This window comes from Sus scrofa, chromosome 17, assembly GCF_000003025.6.
Source record: "Sus scrofa isolate TJ Tabasco breed Duroc chromosome 17, Sscrofa11.1, whole genome shotgun sequence".
In the NCBI taxonomy this organism is placed as follows: domain Eukaryota; kingdom Metazoa; phylum Chordata; class Mammalia; order Artiodactyla; family Suidae; genus Sus; species Sus scrofa.
Window position 1 is genome coordinate 34,367,247 of NC_010459.5, and position 18,614 is coordinate 34,385,860.

General features: G+C 51.5%; 1 protein-coding gene across 1 annotated transcript in view; it reads left to right on the forward strand.

Moving 5' to 3' along the window:
- The window catches only part of ANGPT4 (angiopoietin 4), a 49,052-nt gene that overhangs the window by 21,321 nt on the left and 9,117 nt on the right, over positions 1-18,614 (forward strand). The window contains exons 2-7 of the mRNA XM_013985210.2: positions 4,669-4,824; positions 6,301-6,422; positions 9,197-9,429; positions 13,513-13,628; positions 16,569-16,670; positions 17,966-18,132. Coding sequence (XP_013840664.1) covers positions 4,669-4,824; positions 6,301-6,422; positions 9,197-9,429; positions 13,513-13,628; positions 16,569-16,670; positions 17,966-18,132 — 896 coding nt within the window. The remainder of the gene's footprint in view (positions 1-4,668; positions 4,825-6,300; positions 6,423-9,196; positions 9,430-13,512; positions 13,629-16,568; positions 16,671-17,965; positions 18,133-18,614) is intronic.

Genomic DNA, 18,614 nt, shown 5'->3' on the forward strand with positions numbered 1-18,614 from the left:
TACCTTCCTCCAACCCCATGAAGTGGTCCTGTGCCCACCACAAGTAGTGATGGGAAACAGAGGTGCAAAGGCTGGAAGTGGAAAGCCAGGAGGCAGCTCCCACTAGGATTTAAATGTTTTGTAAAAGCTTCTTTCCTTTCCTGTCATTCTATTTCCCAGCGGCTGCACTACAGAGCCACACGGGTTAGTTTATTTCAAAGCTAATTCTTCCAAGAGGGGAGATGTCCCATCTATTCATTCATTCAACTTAACGAATATCCATGGAGCACCAAGAAATTGCCAGACATCGTTCCAGGTACCCCAAGCTCTGTAGGCAGGCAAAGCCCCTGTCTTCTTGGAGTTCATGGCCCACTGGGTGGACAGTGATGCAAACCACAACACGGACATAGAGACCTACTGGAATTTGTCGGGTATCAATTACCTATCACGCTCCCGACCCTTTACATGGGTTGTGTCAGGAATCCTCCCTACAACCTGGAGATGAGAGCTACGATTATCCCCATTCTAGAGAAGAGGCCCAGAGAGGTAGGGGTACCTGCCCAAGGTCACACAGCCGCAAAGCTGAGAGCTGAGATTCAAACCGAGGCTCATCACATCCAAGGCATCTCTGTCTGGGTTGACTTTTTTCTGTAGTGGACAAAATGCTTTACCCACATGTGAACCACAGGCACCATTTCCAGGAGAGAGACAAGCAGGACGCATTGTTCTTATTGACCTTCTTTTTGATTCTCTAATACCCCAGACACACTCCCACCTCAGGGCCTTTGCACTGGCCCTTCCCTGCTTCTGGAATTCCCTTCCTCCTGACTTTCCCACCGCCGGCTCCTTCACATCCGCTCCCCTCTGATGGCCCCTTCAGGGAGGGTTTCCCTGCCGCTCTGGCTACACTTGCCACTGCCCCCCTCATTACCCCTCTTATTTTCTTCATGGCACTCATCATTTCTGGCATTTACCTGATGTAGTCGGTGGAAGGGCCGTGGAATCAGAAAACTTGCCAATTTTGTTCATTCTTGATTATTTAGAACCTAGTAGAGGGTCTAGCACAAAATAAGTGCTCGAGAAATAATTCCCGAGTTGAATACTTGAATGAAACTGAGAGGTGAGGGATTCGTTTGGGAAATATATTTATTATTATAACACATATTTATATGGGACAGTTTATAGAACCTTGGGTTGGGGGGGTTGGTTTTATATTGAGATATAGTCCACAGACTGTGAAAATCAGCCTTTAAATGTACAGCTCTAGACATTTTGACAAAAGTATGTAGATTCACGCAATCACCAGCATGTAATATAGAACACTGCGACACTCCAAAATTTCCCCTGTGTCCCTTTGCAATAAATCCCCAGCCCCAGGCTCTAGCCACTAGCAACCACTGATTCTGACTTTTCCAGAAAGTCATATAAATGGAATCCTACAGTATATATATACTTTTTTTTTTTTTTTTTTTTTTGCTTTTTTGCTTTTTAGGACTGCACCTGCGGCATAAGGAAGTTCCCAGTCTAGTGGGTCAAACTGGAGCTGCGGTTGCCTGCCTACAGTATGTACCTTTGAGTCTGGCTTTTTTCGTGCAATGTAATACATCAGAGATGCCTCAGAGATGCCTCTGTGTGGCTGTTTGCATCAGTGATTCACTCCTGAGGAGCCATGGAGGAGGCTAGGGGCCTGATGAGTTTGGGGCCCTGGGCACTTTGCCATCTGGGTAAAGCCTAAGGGTCAGAATAATACTTTTTTTTTTTTAAATTGGCCATGCCCATGGTTGTGAAGTTCATGGGCCAGGGATCAAACCCACACCACAGCAGTGACCCAAGCTGCTGCAGTGACAACGCTGGATACGTAAGCCATAGGAGAACTCCTAGAATAATACTCTTAAACAGATAAAGTATAAGAACTCCCAGTGACTTTGCAGTTATAATTAAAACATTAAAAATGAAATCTCATTGAGAACTATGTCTAGATACTCATGTTGCAACAGAAGAAAGGGTGGGGGAAAAACTGTAATTGTAATGTATACATGTAAGGATAACCTGACCCCCTTGCTGTACAGTGGGAAAATAAAAAAAAAAAAAAAGCTTAAAAATGAAATCTGTGCTGGAAGTTCTCTTGTGGCTCAGTGGGTTAAGGATCCAGCCTTGCTGCAACTGTGGTGCAGGTTACAACTGCAGCACAGGTTCTGTCCCTGGCCCAAGAACTTCCACATGCCACGGGTGCAGCCATAAATAAATAAATAAATAAATAAATAAATAAATAAATAAATAAATCTATGCTACGGTTGTATCATTATCTGGCGGTGGGTTTGAAAATGTCCATAATTCTGAAGTCATGATCAGCATTTTAAGAGACTGTAACATCTGGACTATGATATGAAAATATTGGTGATTTCTGTTGGTAATGAATTTGCATGATCAGCTAAGAGGGCTATGATTTGGGGTCTATGCTCACAACTGAAAGAAATGCCAATTTTTTTTTTTTTTTGTATTTTGTCTTTTGTCTTATTAGGGCAGCACCCATGGCATATGGAGGTTTCCAGGCTAGGGGTCGAAACAGAGCTGTAGCTGCTGTCCTACACCACAGCCACAGCAACACAGGATCTGAGCCACGTCTGCGACCTACACCACAGCCGCAGCAATGCCAGATTCGAGCCACATCCGCAACCTATGCCACAACTCACAGCAACACCAGATCTTTGACCCACTGAGTGAGGTCAGGCATCGAACCCACAACCTCTTGGATCTTAGTCGGGTTCGTTAACTACTGAGCCACAAAGGGAACTCCCGTATTTTTTTCTCTTGAGTGTGGTAAATACACAGCTTTTAGTATATCATCCTTTATGCTGTTTGTGTCTGGGAAGTATACCATAATAATATTACTAACTTTTATAAAAGGTGAGCGTGGAAATGGAACTGAAAATAGAGACAACTTATTCAAGAAGTTTTGATGTTTGAGGGAGCAGAGAAATTGGAGGGGGCTTTGGAGCCAAGGATTTTTTTTTTAGGTGGGAGCACATTTGCGTGGTGCAGGGCACAGTGGAGGTGGGGGAGCTGATGGTACAGGGGAGGAAGGGGTTAACGGGAAAAGGGCTTGATCAGCTCAGATGTGCTCATGTCCCTAGTCCTCAGTCCCCTCTGTGACCTCCACACCACTGGATCTCACACTTGAGAGAACATCCAATTCACCATCCACGTCCGGGCGAATCCTCAGTGTCACCGACACAGAGGGTCTGGGGTGGGCTTATACATTTGCATTTAGAACAAACTCCCTGGTGATGCTGCCTCAAGCACCACACTTTGAGAACCACAGGTATCATCCATACCACGGGCGCCCCCTTCAGGATTTGACATTGCACCACAATGGGCCGGGCCCCTTAGCAAGCAGGGGAGGAAGGCATGGGAGCCAAGAGCTGAGATGGAAGAGGGGAGACCACGAAGGAAGAGACAGCTGGAGCCTGGCCCCCTGGCCAAGGTCACTGCCTCTCCCTGGGAAGCACCACTTTTGGACCTCCTGGAAGACTGAGTGACAGGCGGAGGGAAGGAGCCCAGGCTGGTTGGGGCGTAGAGATTGTGGCAAGAGGCCGCTAAGTGTGCCAAATGGAGAGGGAGTGGAGGAGGGGCACCCGCTCCCGCCTTCAGGCACTGAGCCCTGAGAACACGCTGTTCACCTTTGCAATTTGATCCTGGTCTCATGCCAGACCAGCTTCTCCGGCTCTTGGGAAAGAAAGCAGCCCTGTCAAAAAATGAACATTAGCTTGTCAGATCCCAAAACATCCAAGCTGGGAGAACCCTTGGAGGCCAGCCAGTGCAGCCTCATTTGGCAGATGGAGGGAGCCAGAAAATAGAAAGTCCAACTTGGTGATTGGACCTGCAAATTCATGTACAGGGAAAAATGCATCCCCACCTCCTGCTACTGGCTCAGCCCTAGGAGGCGGGGTGATGGGCATGAACTTGGGGGCTCTGAGCTGACCCTCGCTGCTTTCCTTTTCATCGATTCATTGAACACATATTTTTGAGCACCCTCAGTGTGCTAAGCATTGGGCTAGATATTGAGATAAGCTGGTGAGCAAGACCAAGCCCCTGGCTTCATGGCATTGACATTCCAAGGGTAAATAAAACAGGCTATAAACCAGATAAATATGTAATACAAAGTCAGGGAGTATGGTAGGAAGAGACCTGAAATGACATGAGGGAGTGAGCCATGCAGATGAGATAGAACAGCATGTGCAAAGGCCCGGAGGTAGGGGCACGCTTGCTGTGTGGAAAGGGTATCAGAGGCCGAGTGGAGTGAAGGAGAAAGGACGAGGGGAGGAAATCAGAGTGGTAAGAGGAGGCCAGGTCATGAAAGAAGCTGCAGTCGGGGAGAATGTTGGCTTTTCCTCTGAGTGAGACAGGAACCCTAGGAGGGTTTTGAGCAGGGGAGCAATGTGATTTGACTTACGTCTAATAGGCGTCCTCTGGCTTCTGAGTGGAGGATGGGCAGTGTATGGGACAAAGATGGAGGTGGAGAGGACAAAGAGAAAGCCACTGGAACAGTCTAGGCAAGGGGTAATGGTGGCCCAAGCTGGCAGCAAGGCCTTCCCTGGTTGCTCTATGTCCCTCCATGGGGGCATATGGAAGGGACAAGAGCCTGCCCCCAGCCTCTACCCATGACCCCAGCCCATGGTCTCCCCACAGCTAGAAAGGTACATCCGGATGAACTTGAGGTTGGAGCTGGCTCAGGCCCAGCAGCACATGGTCCAGAACCAGACGGCCACCATGCTGGAACTGGGCACCAGCCTTCTGAACCAGACCACTGCCCAGACCCGCAAGCTGACCGACGTGGAGGCTCAGGTACTAGAGGGTCAGGGGGTGGCACTGGGGGGCGCATGGTTGGCCAGCCTGGCTCATAGTCTCAGTCATCTTGCCTTGACCTCTGTCCCCGGATAAGGTCAGTGCCTCCCCTGGGCCTGCAGCCGCCTTGAGACCCCTTCCTAATGACCCTGTCCCCAGACTGTCTTCCACCAGGCCATGAACCTGGGGTGGGGGGGTACAAGAGGGGGAGGGGAGTAGACCCTGGATTTGGCATTTCTGCCAGTGACTCCAGGGCCCGGGTCCACACTGGGCACTGGAATGACAGGATGCAGAAGCACCTGCCCCCACCCTCAGGGGGTTCACAGTGCTCCAGGGGAAGCTGGATAACAAACAGTGCATCAGCCCTCAGGGGGCCAATGACTCTGAACTTGGGATCTGCAGAGAGGGAGGGAGGGAGGGGACAAGGGTATAAATGAGGGTGAGGGAATGTCTGAAAAGATGCCTGACAAATGGCAGGGGCGTGTGTTTGTTAAACCCAACTAAGTGCCGGGCACTGTTGGGGGCGCCAGCTTCTAGTTTACAGCAGTAAATAAAACAAGCAGGCATCCGTACCCGCCTTGGAGCCGCTTTTCTAATGAGCACCAAGAAAATGAACAGGAGAAATAGTATGTGTGTAAGACGATGGTAGCACTAGGGAGAGGAGAGCTTGGACGAGATGGGTGGGGAGTGTGAGCTGGGAGTGGCGGGAGGGGTGAGTGCAAGTGTAGACAGTAGTGTAGGCCGGGAAGTCACTGCTGGGAGGGTAGGATTGGAGCCAGGCTTACTGGGAGAGCCTGGCAGACAGGGAGAACAGCATGTGCAAAGGCCCAGGGGTGGGACCATGAAGCTCGGGAACATCAAGGAAGCCAATGTGGCTGGAGCGAGCAGGAGGAGAGTGGTGGGCCAGGAGTCAGAGAGGTGATGGGGGCAGATGGAGGCCCCCGCTGTGTGAGGTGGGAGCCACAAGGAGATTCTGAGCAGGGGGACACATTTTAAAAGTCTGCCTAGGAGTACCAAACAGACAAGGGACTGTAGGGGGCAAGGGCAGAAATAAAGAGCCCTGGAGGCGCTGGCACAGGACGCAGGGCGAGAGGTGATGGGGGCTGGGGCCGGAGTGGGGGCCACGGAGGGCAGGGAAGTAGTTTGGAAGGCAGAGCTGATGAGACTTGCCGATGGATTGCATGTGGAGGTCAAGGGTAACTCCTCCTGGGGTCTGAGCAGAATGGAATTGCCCTGTGCAGCGATGGGGAAGACCCAACTGGGGAAGCAGATCTTGAGCTTAGTTCGGGTCTGTAGGCGAGTGAATGAATGAAAGAATGAATGAACAACCATGGGACTTAACTACAAGGAGGGTGGAAATAGGTCAGCAAGTCTCTGGACTGTCGGGGCTGGAGGGCAGGTGTATGGCTGCCAGGCAGGGCCCCTGAAGAGCTTACAGAGCCCCTGTCCCCGCCCCTCCCCTTCTTGCCGGGGCAGGTCCTAAACCAGACATCGCGAATGGAGATCCAGCTGCTGGAGACCTCACTGTCCACCAACAAGCTGGAGAAGCAGCTGCTGCTGCAGGGCCACGAGCTCCACCGGCTGCAGGGCCGCAACAGGTGAGCACTGGCCCCTGGGGCCGGAGCCAGGCTGGGACCCACGTGGGCTTGGGCCCCACGGTGAGCACCGGGACTAGGCTCAGGCCAGGGCCAAGGGTGGAAGCTGGACTCGGGCTAGTGCCTAGGACAGGGGCCGGGGCCAGAGCCAGGGGCCTGGATTGAGACTGGAGTGAGGGGAGCAGGGCTGGAGCTAGACCTGGGGAGAGGCCAGGGCCAGGTAAGGACCGAAACCAGGGTCGGAGATGAGACTAAAGCTGAGCGTGAAGGTGGACACTGGGACTTGGCTGAGGCTGGGGCTGGAGGCCAGGCAGGCACAGGGCCTGGGTGGGGACAGGGGACAGGCATTTTCCTAGGGCTCAGGACATCCTGATTCTTTCTCTGTTGTATCTTTTTCTTTCTGCCTCTCTCTTTCTCTCTTTATTTTTTTTCCTTCTTGCTTTCTTCCTTTGTTTATCATTTCTAACAGCTTTATTGAGCTGCAATTTACACACCACATAAATCGCCCTGTGCATTTTAATTCCATTTACGTATATGTAAATAAATAACTCGGACCTCATCTACCGATTCCCCTTCCCAGAAGCAAGCACAGTGACAAGTTTCCACTCTGCCCTAGCGGACGGACAGTCTCCACATTTACAAGCAACCACACACAGGGGAACACCCTTTAAATTACAAAGAAAGAGAGTCAGGAGGCACAGATAGGCAGAGACAAGGACGCCCCGAAGCTGATTTCATCTCGGTTTCAAGCTGAGTGGAGAAAAAACTGCCAAGGTCAGGCTGCTAGAGAAAGCAAAACCCACACGGGGAAACAGTCACAGGGGCTGTGACCAGGGCAAAATGTTATTGTTGCCACGTGCTGGGTCAAGATAAGGCCATAAGCATCCTCCCGCTCGCTCCCTGTGATCCAGGGGCCACTGAAGAGAGTGTGTGTGCCGCTGTCTTATTCTTACTCTTCACCCCGAGGTGGGGAGGGTGAGAACTGGGACATTGTCACTGGTTCTGAATTGGTACCAGGTACCTCGAAATCAGTGAAGATGTCCTCAACAAGCTCTCGGCCCATGGAGTCAGCTAAAATTCTAGAATCCGAGTGTGCCCCCATTGTCCCTCTTCCAGGGGCATAATTTTGGGTCCCCAGGGAAGTTCCTCCTTCCCTGGACTCATTTTCCTAGTCTGGCAAATGGGATGGCAGAAGGTCTCCCTCCTACCCCTATCTCCCAGGCGCCCACCCACCCACCCACCCACAGCAGAGACAAATATGTATGCACAGTCCCCTTTTCACCCTTTTTAAACCCAAATGGAGCTCGCCACTTCTTGCTTTTTGGTTTCGCTTCTTCAATTAGCCTGGAAAGAGTTCCATAACCGCAAGACCCCCTTGCCCATTCTTTTCCCCTGCAGCATCACGTTTCACTGGGTGGCTGTCCCTGCCTTTCTTTCCCAAGCCCCGATCAATGGGTCCTGAGGTTGTTTAGTCTTTTAAGACGCCAACCAGCGATGCCATGAACAACGTCTCCCTATCTCCCCGCACACGCATGCGAGCAAATCTGTAGGATAAAATGCCACAGGGGCAAGAGCCAAGCCCAAAGCATCTTCCTGCTTTTTAAAAACTCTTCTTTTTATTTTTTAACTCATGACAAAAATGCCTTATGCTAATTATATCACCAGACAATAGAGACTAGTAAAGGCAGAGTCTGTCCCCTCCATCTGCCCCCATCTTGCTCTTCATCCAATCAAACCTGCTCTGCAGAAGTAACAGCACTTAGTGGGTTTTCCTGCACATTCTCTGTAAAGACAGGCGCCTCTGTGTCCTTCCACGTGTCTTTCCAGCCTTTTCCTATAAGCTCTGCAATATCTACATTCACATGAATACCTTTTTCTTTTTTTTTTCTTTTTAAAAATTAAAGTATAGTTGATTTACAGTGTTTTGCCAATTTCTGCTGTACAGCCAAGTGACCCAGTCGTACCTACATAATACATTGCCTTGCTTATATTATCTTCCATCATGGTCTTTTCTGTCTCTTTTAATTTCCCACATGTGGGATTGGACTAGCGGCCCTGATGTGCCAGGGCCCAGGCATCTTTCCGATTCTTCATGGATCCAGAACACTTCCAGGGACACCAGCACAGAACAAACGTAGCCAGTTCTGGCTGTTGGGTATTTAGGCTGCTTTGCGTTTTTTGTTTTTTTGTTTTTGTTTTTTTTAGGGCCGCACATGCAGCATATGGAGGTTCCCAGGGCAGGTGTTGAATGGGGGCTACACCTGCCCACCTGCATCACAGCCACCGCAACCCGCAATCCCAGCTGTTTCTTCCACCAGAGGTGAACCTGCCTCCTCATGGATACTAGCCTATTCGTTACTGCTGAGGCACAACAGGAACTCCCCATTTAGGCTGTTTGGGTTTTCCCAATTACAACCCGTTCCCCTACCAGCATCCTTGCCCCGTGCTCTCTCTCGAGGTTATCTCCTGAGAGTAGACTGCTAGGTCAAAGGACAAGCATATTTGGGAATCTGATAATGGCTACATCCCACTCCACCTTTTTCCTCCCCTGGACCCCAGTCTATTCTACTCCAGGTCTCTCTTTCCTCCCCTCCTCACTCTGTTCTATCTGTGGGCACGGACTTCCGGGCTGTGTCACCCTGGACAGGACGCTCCACCTCTCTGAGCCTCAGGGCAAGTCTGTACCGCGAGTCCCCCGGATCCAGAGGGAGGAAGCGCGCGAGTGTAACTGCACGGTGGGGGCGGCGGGTTCACCCTTGTGCGCCCCCGCCCCGCAGCGCGCTGGAGACGCGGGTGCTGGCCCTGGAGACGCAGCAGCAGGAGGAGCTGGCCAGCCTTCGCGGCGAGAAGGAGCGGTTGCGGCGCCTGCTGGGCCGCCAGAGCGGCGCCCTCGCCGGCCTCGAGCGCAGCCTGCGCGCGGCCAGCAGCAACTCCAGCCTCCTGCAGCGCCAGCAGCGCCAGCTGCTGGAGTCCGTGCAGCGCCTGGTGCGCGTCGTGACCCAGGGCCCTGGTGAGCGATGGGGGCGCCTGGATGCGAGGAGGGCTGGAGGGGGAGGGGACCCCTCGTTCCCTCTCGTCCTGGAAGCCACCGCGGGAAAGACCCCTGATCTGCCCTCCACACACATACCCCCCTAAGAAACAAATAATAAAGAGTAATGATATGGGAGTTCCCTTTGTGGCGTAGGGGAAGCAATCCGACTAGTAATCGTGAGGATGAGGGTTCGATCCCTGGCCTTGCTCAGTGGGTAGGAGGATCTGACATTGCCATGAGCTGTGGTGTAGGTCGCTGGGGCGGCTTGGATCCCGTGGCTGTGGCTGTGGCCTAGGCCGGCAGCTATAGTTCTAATTCGACCCCTAGCCTGGGAACTTCCATACCACATGGGTGTGGCACTAAAAAGCAAATAGAAAGGGGGAAAAAAAAAAAAGTAGTAAAACTAGAGACAACAGTCCTGAAAGGAACCAATCCAGAGACTCTTCTCCCTGAGTCCATGAGGGACCTTGAGCCCCTGCTCCTCTCTTGGCCTCTGTTCAGCCATCTGTTTGATGGAAGTGGTGATAATAAGGACACCACCAGCCCAGACTGACAAGTTAAGGTTCCAGGAGGCTCCCTCTACCCCCACTAGGCTTGATGGCTGGGGGGGGGGGGGGGCCTCCGCCCCACCTCAATTTCCCTATCTATAGAGTGGACCCTCCAAGGACTTCTCTCACCCTGACACCCCCGCCCCTAAGCCCAAGAAGGCCAAACAGATGTGGGGAGGTGCCTCTGGCCCAAGCTTCTGAGAAAGGAGGACGATGGCTGGGCCCTAGTCCCCTCTTCTGATGGGACTAACTCCAGGTGACCAAGGCATTCCCAGTTCCAGCTTCAGTCACTCCATCCACAAGCACTTACTGGGCACCCACCATGAGCCAGGCCCAGGGCTGGGTGCTGGGACTACGGCAGTGAACAGCGGAACTGTGGCCTCTGTCTCCACCCAACACCCAACAGTGGGTCTCCAAGGAAAGGAGGAAGGAATGCTTACTCGCTGAGCACCTACTATGTGCCAGATGCCCTGCTAACAGTATTCCTGAAGTTTCCAGACCATGGAAAGCCTAAAAGCCTGGCCGCAGGATAGGAAACTTTAAGCTGAGGGCAGTGAAGAGCCACCGCAGGGTTTTGAACAGAGGGGGACCAAGTTTGAGGAACCCGGGAGGGGAAAATGGCTTGAGGAGAAAGACAAAGAAAGGTTTCCTTCTGCGACTAGGTCACCAGAAGGGGGAGACTGGAAATCCTTTAAGGCTCAAGGAATCAAACAACAGCGATGGGTTCCAGGCTCTATGTCTGGCAGAGATTTGGGGACAAAAGGTGGCACCATGGCTCCACCTAAGTCGGGTAGGCCCCACCAGGGAGGGGTCTCAGGCCTGAGGTAGCCACAGGCAAAGGGGGTGGGCGCCTTCCAAACCAGGAGATTAGGAGTGACGGGAACCCATCCCTGGCTTGTGCAGAGCCTCAGCAGTGCGGCTGCCTAAATTAATCCCGTGTCACGCGGCCTGGGCCTGACCCCTTCCCCACAGGTTCACCGCTGACCCAACCACCAGCTGTGACCCGGTGTGTGCTCCCCAGGCTCACCAGGGAGGTGGTGATGGGCACCTCAGGCACCCTTTGCCCAAACATCTGTCCTCCTGTCCCACTGTGTCCAGGGAAGAGGCCCTAGGAGTCATTTCTCCCTCCTGTCTAGATGGAAAAACTGGAAGAGAATTAGTCGGCAGGTGTAGAACAGAAGATCAGAGGAGTTCCCGTTGTGGAGCAGTGGAAACTAATCCAGCTAGTATCCACAGGGATGCAGGTTCAAATCCTACTTCATTCAGTGGGTCAAGGATCTGGTGTTGCCATGAGCTGTAGTGTAGGTCGCAGATGCAGCTCGGATCCCAAGATGCTGTGGCTGTGGCTCTGATTTGACCCCTAGCCTAGGAACGTCCATATGCTGTGGGTGTGGCCCTAAAAAGAAAAAAAAAAAAATTGAACAGAGACGGGCACAGAAAACGGGCATCCATGAAGGCCAGCGGGAAGCCTGCACCCCTCTCTGCATGGCTTTGTCCTAGGCAGGCGGAGGCGGACAAGGGGTGGAGAACTCGGGGCCTTCTAAATGTTAGAAGGGTGGGGACCCAGGTAGAAAAGACCTCTCCAATGCACAGTGTCCGAAGCAGCATGGAGTGACGAGGTCTCTTTGTCCAGCCTTACAGCCACTCCGTGGCGGTGACCCAAGGGGAGGCGGGTCATAGGAAAGGCACTGGCTCTCCAGTCAGATGGAGCAGGGTTCGAGCTCTGGCTCCCTCGCTGACTAGCACCCGCGCTTTGCACGCATTTAACGTCTTAGAGTCTCAATTTTCCTTCCCTATAATATGGGCCTAATAATGGCACCTGTCTCACAGAGTTCTTGCACAGGATCAAATGAGTTCAAGCACGCAAAGGGGCTGAGCACAGGGCCTAGGGCCAAAAGGAGGTGAAGCTGGTTCAAAGATTCAGGGCTCCAGGCTGGGGCCAGACTATGTTGCATGTCCATACTGGTCCATCCTTGCTCTTATGCTCCCTGAAATATTTTTCCTGGCTCCAAACTGCCCATGGCCGTCACTGGCCAAGAAACACTACAATCCATGGTGGGTATGTCACTTTTGTTGTCATTACTGTTGGTGAGACTATTGTCATTGACTAAGGACAACTGTAGTGGACAGGACCTAGGCAAGAGTGCCTGGAACTCTGAGGCCAGCTCCTAGCTCTGCCCTAGGCCTGTCCCAGCCCACCTCCAGGCCAGCACCCTACCAGGCTTAGCTGGACTCCTGTTCCCCAGGGCCCAGGGTGGCTGACAGGTAAGGCTGTGGAGACCCTGCCCAGGGAAAGTTGGTGCACAGACTCGGGTGGATTGGGGCCTTGGTCCCTTCATTTGTCGTCTGGGAACAGCAGTCTCCTTTTAACAGGGCCCCAGCTCCAGGACTCAGAATCCAAGTTCAAGTATGAGGCCAAAAGACCCCTTGGTAGCTTCCTGGTTCTCCGCTGATGCAGATATGTATCCATCTGGAACTCCAACCCTATCCTCGGATACCCACCTACCCAGAGATAGGATTCTGGTGGAATCATAGCCCAAGCTCTCACTGGATCCCATGAAAAGAGCCAGAGAAGGGATGGGAAACTTCTATTGTTTATTTACCAAGAGTCTTTTTTCAGGCTGGGCCTGGAGGCCCTTGGGGCCCTGGTGGGATTCAGCCATTAAATTAATATTCTCCTGAGGTAAGATGCTTCGGCACTTGAGGCCAGCAGTCAGTCAGCTCCCAGGGCGGGCCTAGTGAGGGGGCCCACCTTCAGGGCTGCAAGGCTCTCTGGCTGAAGGAGTAGGCTGTGGAGGGCACTCTGGCCCATAAGACCTGGGGAGAGGGAAAGCCCTGCCCACCTCCTCCTGCCCCACCAGCTCTGTGCCCTTGAGCACTCTTGGGCCTCAGCTTCCTGGCCTGTCAAATGGACCTCAGTAGAGCTCAAGCCCCAGTTACCTGTCCTAGAAGATTCCAGAAGTTTATCTCTGGCTTCCTTGCTCTGAGTCTCATCCACTTTGGTGGCTGTTCTACACTTTGGCCAGAGCGCTCTTCCTCAGCACAGACTGGACTCCTCAGCCTGGCATTCAAGGCCAAACTCTCAGCTCATCTCTCTTCCTTGACCTCCTCTGTGCCAGCCTCACCCCATTCCTCTCAGGTCCATCAAACGGCCGGAGCGCCCTCTGGCCTCCGCTCTGCCATCAGGGTGTGAGTCATCTCCCGTCCATGGCCTCCGTCAGCTCCCCTCGCCACGTTCCCTGCACCCGCCAGGACTGTTCCCACCGTGGAGCCTGAGCATATGCTGTTCCCTGTGCCTGGGACCCTCGCCCCTTCTCGTGCGGGCGCCTCCTGCTCCTTGTCCAGGTCCCAGCTCACCGTCAGCTCCTCTAGGAAACCTTCCAGGTCCAATACATCTCCCTGTCCCCAGCACCTCCCAGCCCAAAACCTGACACAGAGCAGGCTGGAGTGACCCCTGATGCCTTCCCACTCGCCTTAGCTCACTTCCAGTTGTTTTTACCTTGTCCCACTGCAGCCTCCATGAGGGCAGCTGAGCAGGTGTTCCAAGACTGTGCAGAGATCCAGCGCTTCGGGGCCAATGCCAGCGGCATCTACACCATCCATGTGGCCAACGTGACAGAGCCCAGAAAGGTCAGGGGGCTCCCTGGGGGCCAAGGCCATAAGAGGGTGCCGAGCCAAAGGCTGCTCAGACAACCCTCCAACCCTACCCCCACTTCAGCTTCAGGCCTTGTCCAACATCTGAGATTCTGGAGAAGGTGGGTGTGACCCTACCTTCTGGAGCCCCAACCCATTCAGGTGTCAGATCATGCAGTTAAAGCAGAAGGTCCCAAAGCTGGTGACACATCCTTCTCCAGCATCTTTTCCAAGGATGCCTTATTTTATTTATTTATTTATTTATTTTTAGTCTTTTTGTCTTTTAGGGCCATACCAGCGGCATATGGAGGTTCCCAGGCTAGGGGTCGAATCAGAGCTATAGCCTCTGGCCTACACCACAGCCACAGCAGCGCGGGTTCTGAGCCACATCTGCAACCCACACCACAACTCACGGCAATGCCAGATCCTTAACCCACTGAGTAAGGCCAGGGATCGAACCCGCGTCCTCATGGATGCTAGTCCAGTTCCTTAACCACTGAGCCATGACGGGAACTCTCAGGGATGCCTTTAAGTTGGAATAGCAGGAAACGGTTCTCTGTCGGTTCAGGTAAATGCTAGCTGATATAACCAACAAACCTTTAAGAATTTCAGTTCCACAAAGAACTTAACTTTGGGCTTAACACAAAGAAGTTTATTTCTAATTTACATACAGTCCAGTTGAAGGCAGGTATGGGTGCAAATTGGGGATGGGGGCTGATAGAGGCCCCACCACCTTCAATGAGTGGCTCCCAAGGTTGCCCTGAACTTTGAGGTTCAATTATCATATGGGAGGATGGTCAAGGGAAATTGTGGATGTCAGGATGGGAAATTGGGGGGCCAGGCCCAGAGGTAGAAGAGTTTGGGGAACAACTAGCCAGTTTCCCCACTTTATATTCCCTTGTCAGTTTTCTTTGGACCCTACTGAATCTATCAAGGAGAGCAGCGCAGAGTGTCTTTAACAGTTCTCATACACCTGCTAAACCCCCCTTTTAATAAAAAGAGATCGGGCCTTCAATTTCTAGCCAGAATATTGCAACACTCTTTTGTCTTCATTGTATGTATTTTTACAATTATCTGAATAAAGGTGAGTTTACTAATTTTCCCTTTTAGGGTATTGATGAGATTTCCTTTTAAAACACATTTGATCTGAGTATTTAAGCTTTTAAAAAGACACCATTGGCGTTCCCGTCATGGCTCAGTTGTTAACGAATCCAACTAGGAACCATGAGGTTGCGGGTTCAATCCCTGGCCTTGCTCAGTGGGTTAAAGATCCGGCGTTGCCGTGAGCTGTGGTGTAGGTCACAGATCCCACGTTGCTGTAGCTGTGGTGTAGACTGGCAGCTGTAGCTTTGATTAGACGCCTAGCCTGAGAACCTCCATATGCCACGAGAGCAGCCCTGGAAAAGGCAAAAAGACAAAAAAAAAAAAAAAAGACACCATTTTATGAATTTTATATGAAGTTAAGTAAATTCAGCTGTAGTGGAAATTCAGAAGGCGTGAATAGCTAAAATTTGGAAACTCTGATAGAGAGGGAAGAGGTGGCCTAGGAAGTAAGAGATCAGGGCTCAAACTTCAGCTTCAATTTTGACCCATTTGCCTTGAGCAAGTCCTTTCCCCTCTCTGGGCCTCAGTTTCCCTTCCTGCCACCTCTGCTACCCTCACAAGAGATGTCACTGTCTTCTCTCCCTGAGTAGGCCTTTATCCTTTCAGAGTCCCTACGCCTGCTGCTCCCTCCACTGGAAATGCCATTTCCGTTCATCTCTATCTGGCAGGTACATCATCCAAGGCCTTGTTCCAGTGCCACCTCCCCCGAGAAGACTTCTGGGGTTGCCCCATGACTCTTTGGGGGAACTCTCCTTATTGCTGCCCAAATATTCATATTCAGTAGTCTTCCAGCCCTATCAGACCTAGCCCTGTCAGTCTGCTAGCTTACTCCAGACCAAGCCAGCTCTGGGGGTTCATTTATCTCTGATTTGTCTCTGATTCATCTAGTACAGGGCCAGGTACCAAGTGTGCCCTCCCAGAACACTGTGATGGAAAAATCGTATGTGAGCAAAAGTTAAACTGAAAGATGTGATTGTGATGGATGGGAAGCTCTTTGAGAGATAGAACTCTTTGTAGCATCCATGTTGGCATCTCCTGTGCCTTGAATGGAGCCTGGCGTGTAGTAAGTGCTCAGAAAACATTTGTCCACTGAAGGTAATAACATTTCCTAAACTCCACTGTGTGCCAAGCGCTTTATACACCTTGGCATTTATGTCTCACAGCAACCTTGCAGTAACAGTGAATGAAAAGTTTCCATTTGCTTGGTTCCTAGTATGTGCCAGGCTCTGTTCTTTAGTGGGTGACTCATTTAATTCTCACAACGATCCCAGTTTTCAGATGAGAAACTGAGGCACAAAGAGGTTAAGGTATTAATATCCTCAATTTGAAAATGAGAGAAGGGGAGTTCCCGTCACGGCTCAGCAGAAACGAATCTGACTAGGAACCATGAGGACACGGGTTCGATCCCTGGTCTCACTCAGCAGGTTTAAGGATCCGGCATTGCCATGAGCTCTGGTGTAGGTCACAGACGCGGCTAGGATCTGGCGGTGCTGTGGCTGCGGTGTAGGCCGGCAGCTACAGCTCCGATTCGACCTCTAGCCTGAGAACCTCCATATGCCACAGGTGCGGCCCTAAAATTTAAAAACAAAAAAGACCAAAAAAAAAAAAAAAATGAGGAAAGGAAGGCTCCAAGACGCCATCACTTGCCCAGCACTTTAGAGAAATGAAGACAAGAATAGGGAGTTTGGACCTGGTTCTTTCTGATGCTCTTGACAGCCTGGCTGGCCCGCCGCTCTGTGAGGTTCTGTCAATCAAGTCACCCTCAGGCTGGACCAGACCTGGCATCTGGCTACCTCCTAGGGCTTCCAGCTTCCCCTCCCCATTTCCCTCCAGGTGTTCTGTGACCTGGAGGCCAACGGAGGTGGGTGGACCCTCATCCAGCGCCGCGAGAATGGCAGCGTGAATTTCCAACGCAACTGGAAGGATTACAAACAGGTAACACTGCTGCCCTGGGGAGAAGCTTTTTAGCCCCGAAATCTGGGGCAGGAAGGGGGCTATGGGCAAGGGTTTTTAAAGGCTACAGGAAAGGAAACAGAAAAAAGTCATCTCTGCTGCCGACCCCTGCCTGCCTTGCTTAAATGAAGGTCTTTGTCTTAGCAATGTAGGAGACACTGCAGGAGAGATTTTTTTTTTTTATGCAAAATTGCTGGCTCAAAGACCCCATGCATTTTACAAGACAAGGAATAGTGTCGGATTGCCTTCCAATTTTTTTAATTAAATTTTGAATAAAGAATTTTTGGCAAGCTGACTCAAAAGCTCTTAAAGTTTTCAAGAACGAAAGGAATAGAAAAAGATACTTGCACAGATACATGACAATACTATTTTTGTGTGTCTGCTTGCTGTTCATTTGATAAATATTAAAAAATAAATACCAAAGGAAGCTATGTGTTCTTAAACCCAAGATTCTTTAATCTCAATTGATTTAAAGAATCATTAAAATGACAACAAGAAATAGGGTGCTCAGAGACAGAAATACACCAAAGAGTGCTGAATAGTAACCATTGGACTGATAGGTAGTGCAGCATGACCAAAATGGGGAGTGGGGCTTTGGCGTGCCTTGTCCTTGGTGCTGAATCATTGTTCCGGCCAGGGGCATTGGTTTCTTGCCACTCTGGGACACTGATGGCAAGAAACCCAACGCTCCTAGCTTTCCACTTCTATGTCACTGAAACTTTGCAGTGGCTGCCATGTCACTGATCAAAGTTTGCTCTACCATTTATGCAGCCAATTTGAGTTTTTATTTTTTAATTGAGATTTAATATGCACTCGGCTAAGTGCACAAATCTTAAGTGTAAGATTCAGTGAATTTCCACATATGCATTCACCCACCTGACCATCATTCAAAGCTAGGTATACAGCACTTCCTGCACCCCAGAAGCCCTCCTCATGTCCCCTCCAGGTCTGTACTCCCCCCAAAGCAGTTGCTATTCTCATGTCTATCACCACAGGTTTTTGCCTGCTCTTGAACTTCATAGAAATGTACTTTCAGTTATTTTTACATTTTAACAAGTTTTTACATTTACAAAGGTCTTAGTCTTTTTGCTCTAGGAGGTAGGGAGCTCCCATCCCCAGGCCTGCCTGGACTATACTTTATCAACTCGGTCATTAAGCAAAGTGGTTTCGGGTAAGTGTCCCCAGAGCCTGGCCCAGCCCATTCTCACAATGGGCGTAACCAGAGGCATAACCCGCATCCTTGGCATGCAGCCCACCCCTCTTCTCCCCTTCCCTAGGGCTTCGGCAACCCAGCCGGGGAGCATTGGCTGGGCAACGAGGTGGTGCACCAGCTCACCAGCAGGGCAGCCTATTCTCTGCGTGTGGAGCTCCAAGATTGGGAAGGCAATGAAGCCTATGCCCAGTATGAGCATTTCCAGCTGGGCAGCGAGGGGCAGCTGTACAGGTGGGCTTGGGGCCCAGGCTGGTGGGTGGGCTGGAGGCCCTGGGCTAGTGGCTACAGCATCTGCACCAGGGGTCAGTCCCTGGGCGTCTCCTGATCCCGCCATCTGTCCCCCATTTGGGCGCACGTCATGGGATCTGGAGGCGGCTGGTTAGCACTCAGCACATCCCGGCCACTGGTGGGGTGGAGAGAATGTCCCTGATGCTGCCCTCCTAAGAGCAGGAAAGGGCCTTCCAAGGTCAGTCACCCCAAGTCGGTCATTTAACAGAGGCCCAGAAGCAGGGTGGTGATCTTCCCAGCCTGTCCTGTGCGGTGGCATGAGGCGGAACAGTCTCGAGGCTAGGAATCGGGGGGTTGGGTTCGTTCTGGCTCTGCTCAAGTTCACTTTGGGAACTTGGGCGAGTCAAGTAGCCTTCTCTGGACCTCTGCTTTTTAACTACAGGATGGGCTTAAAGCATATTTTAGAATCAAGGTCTCCCACCCCT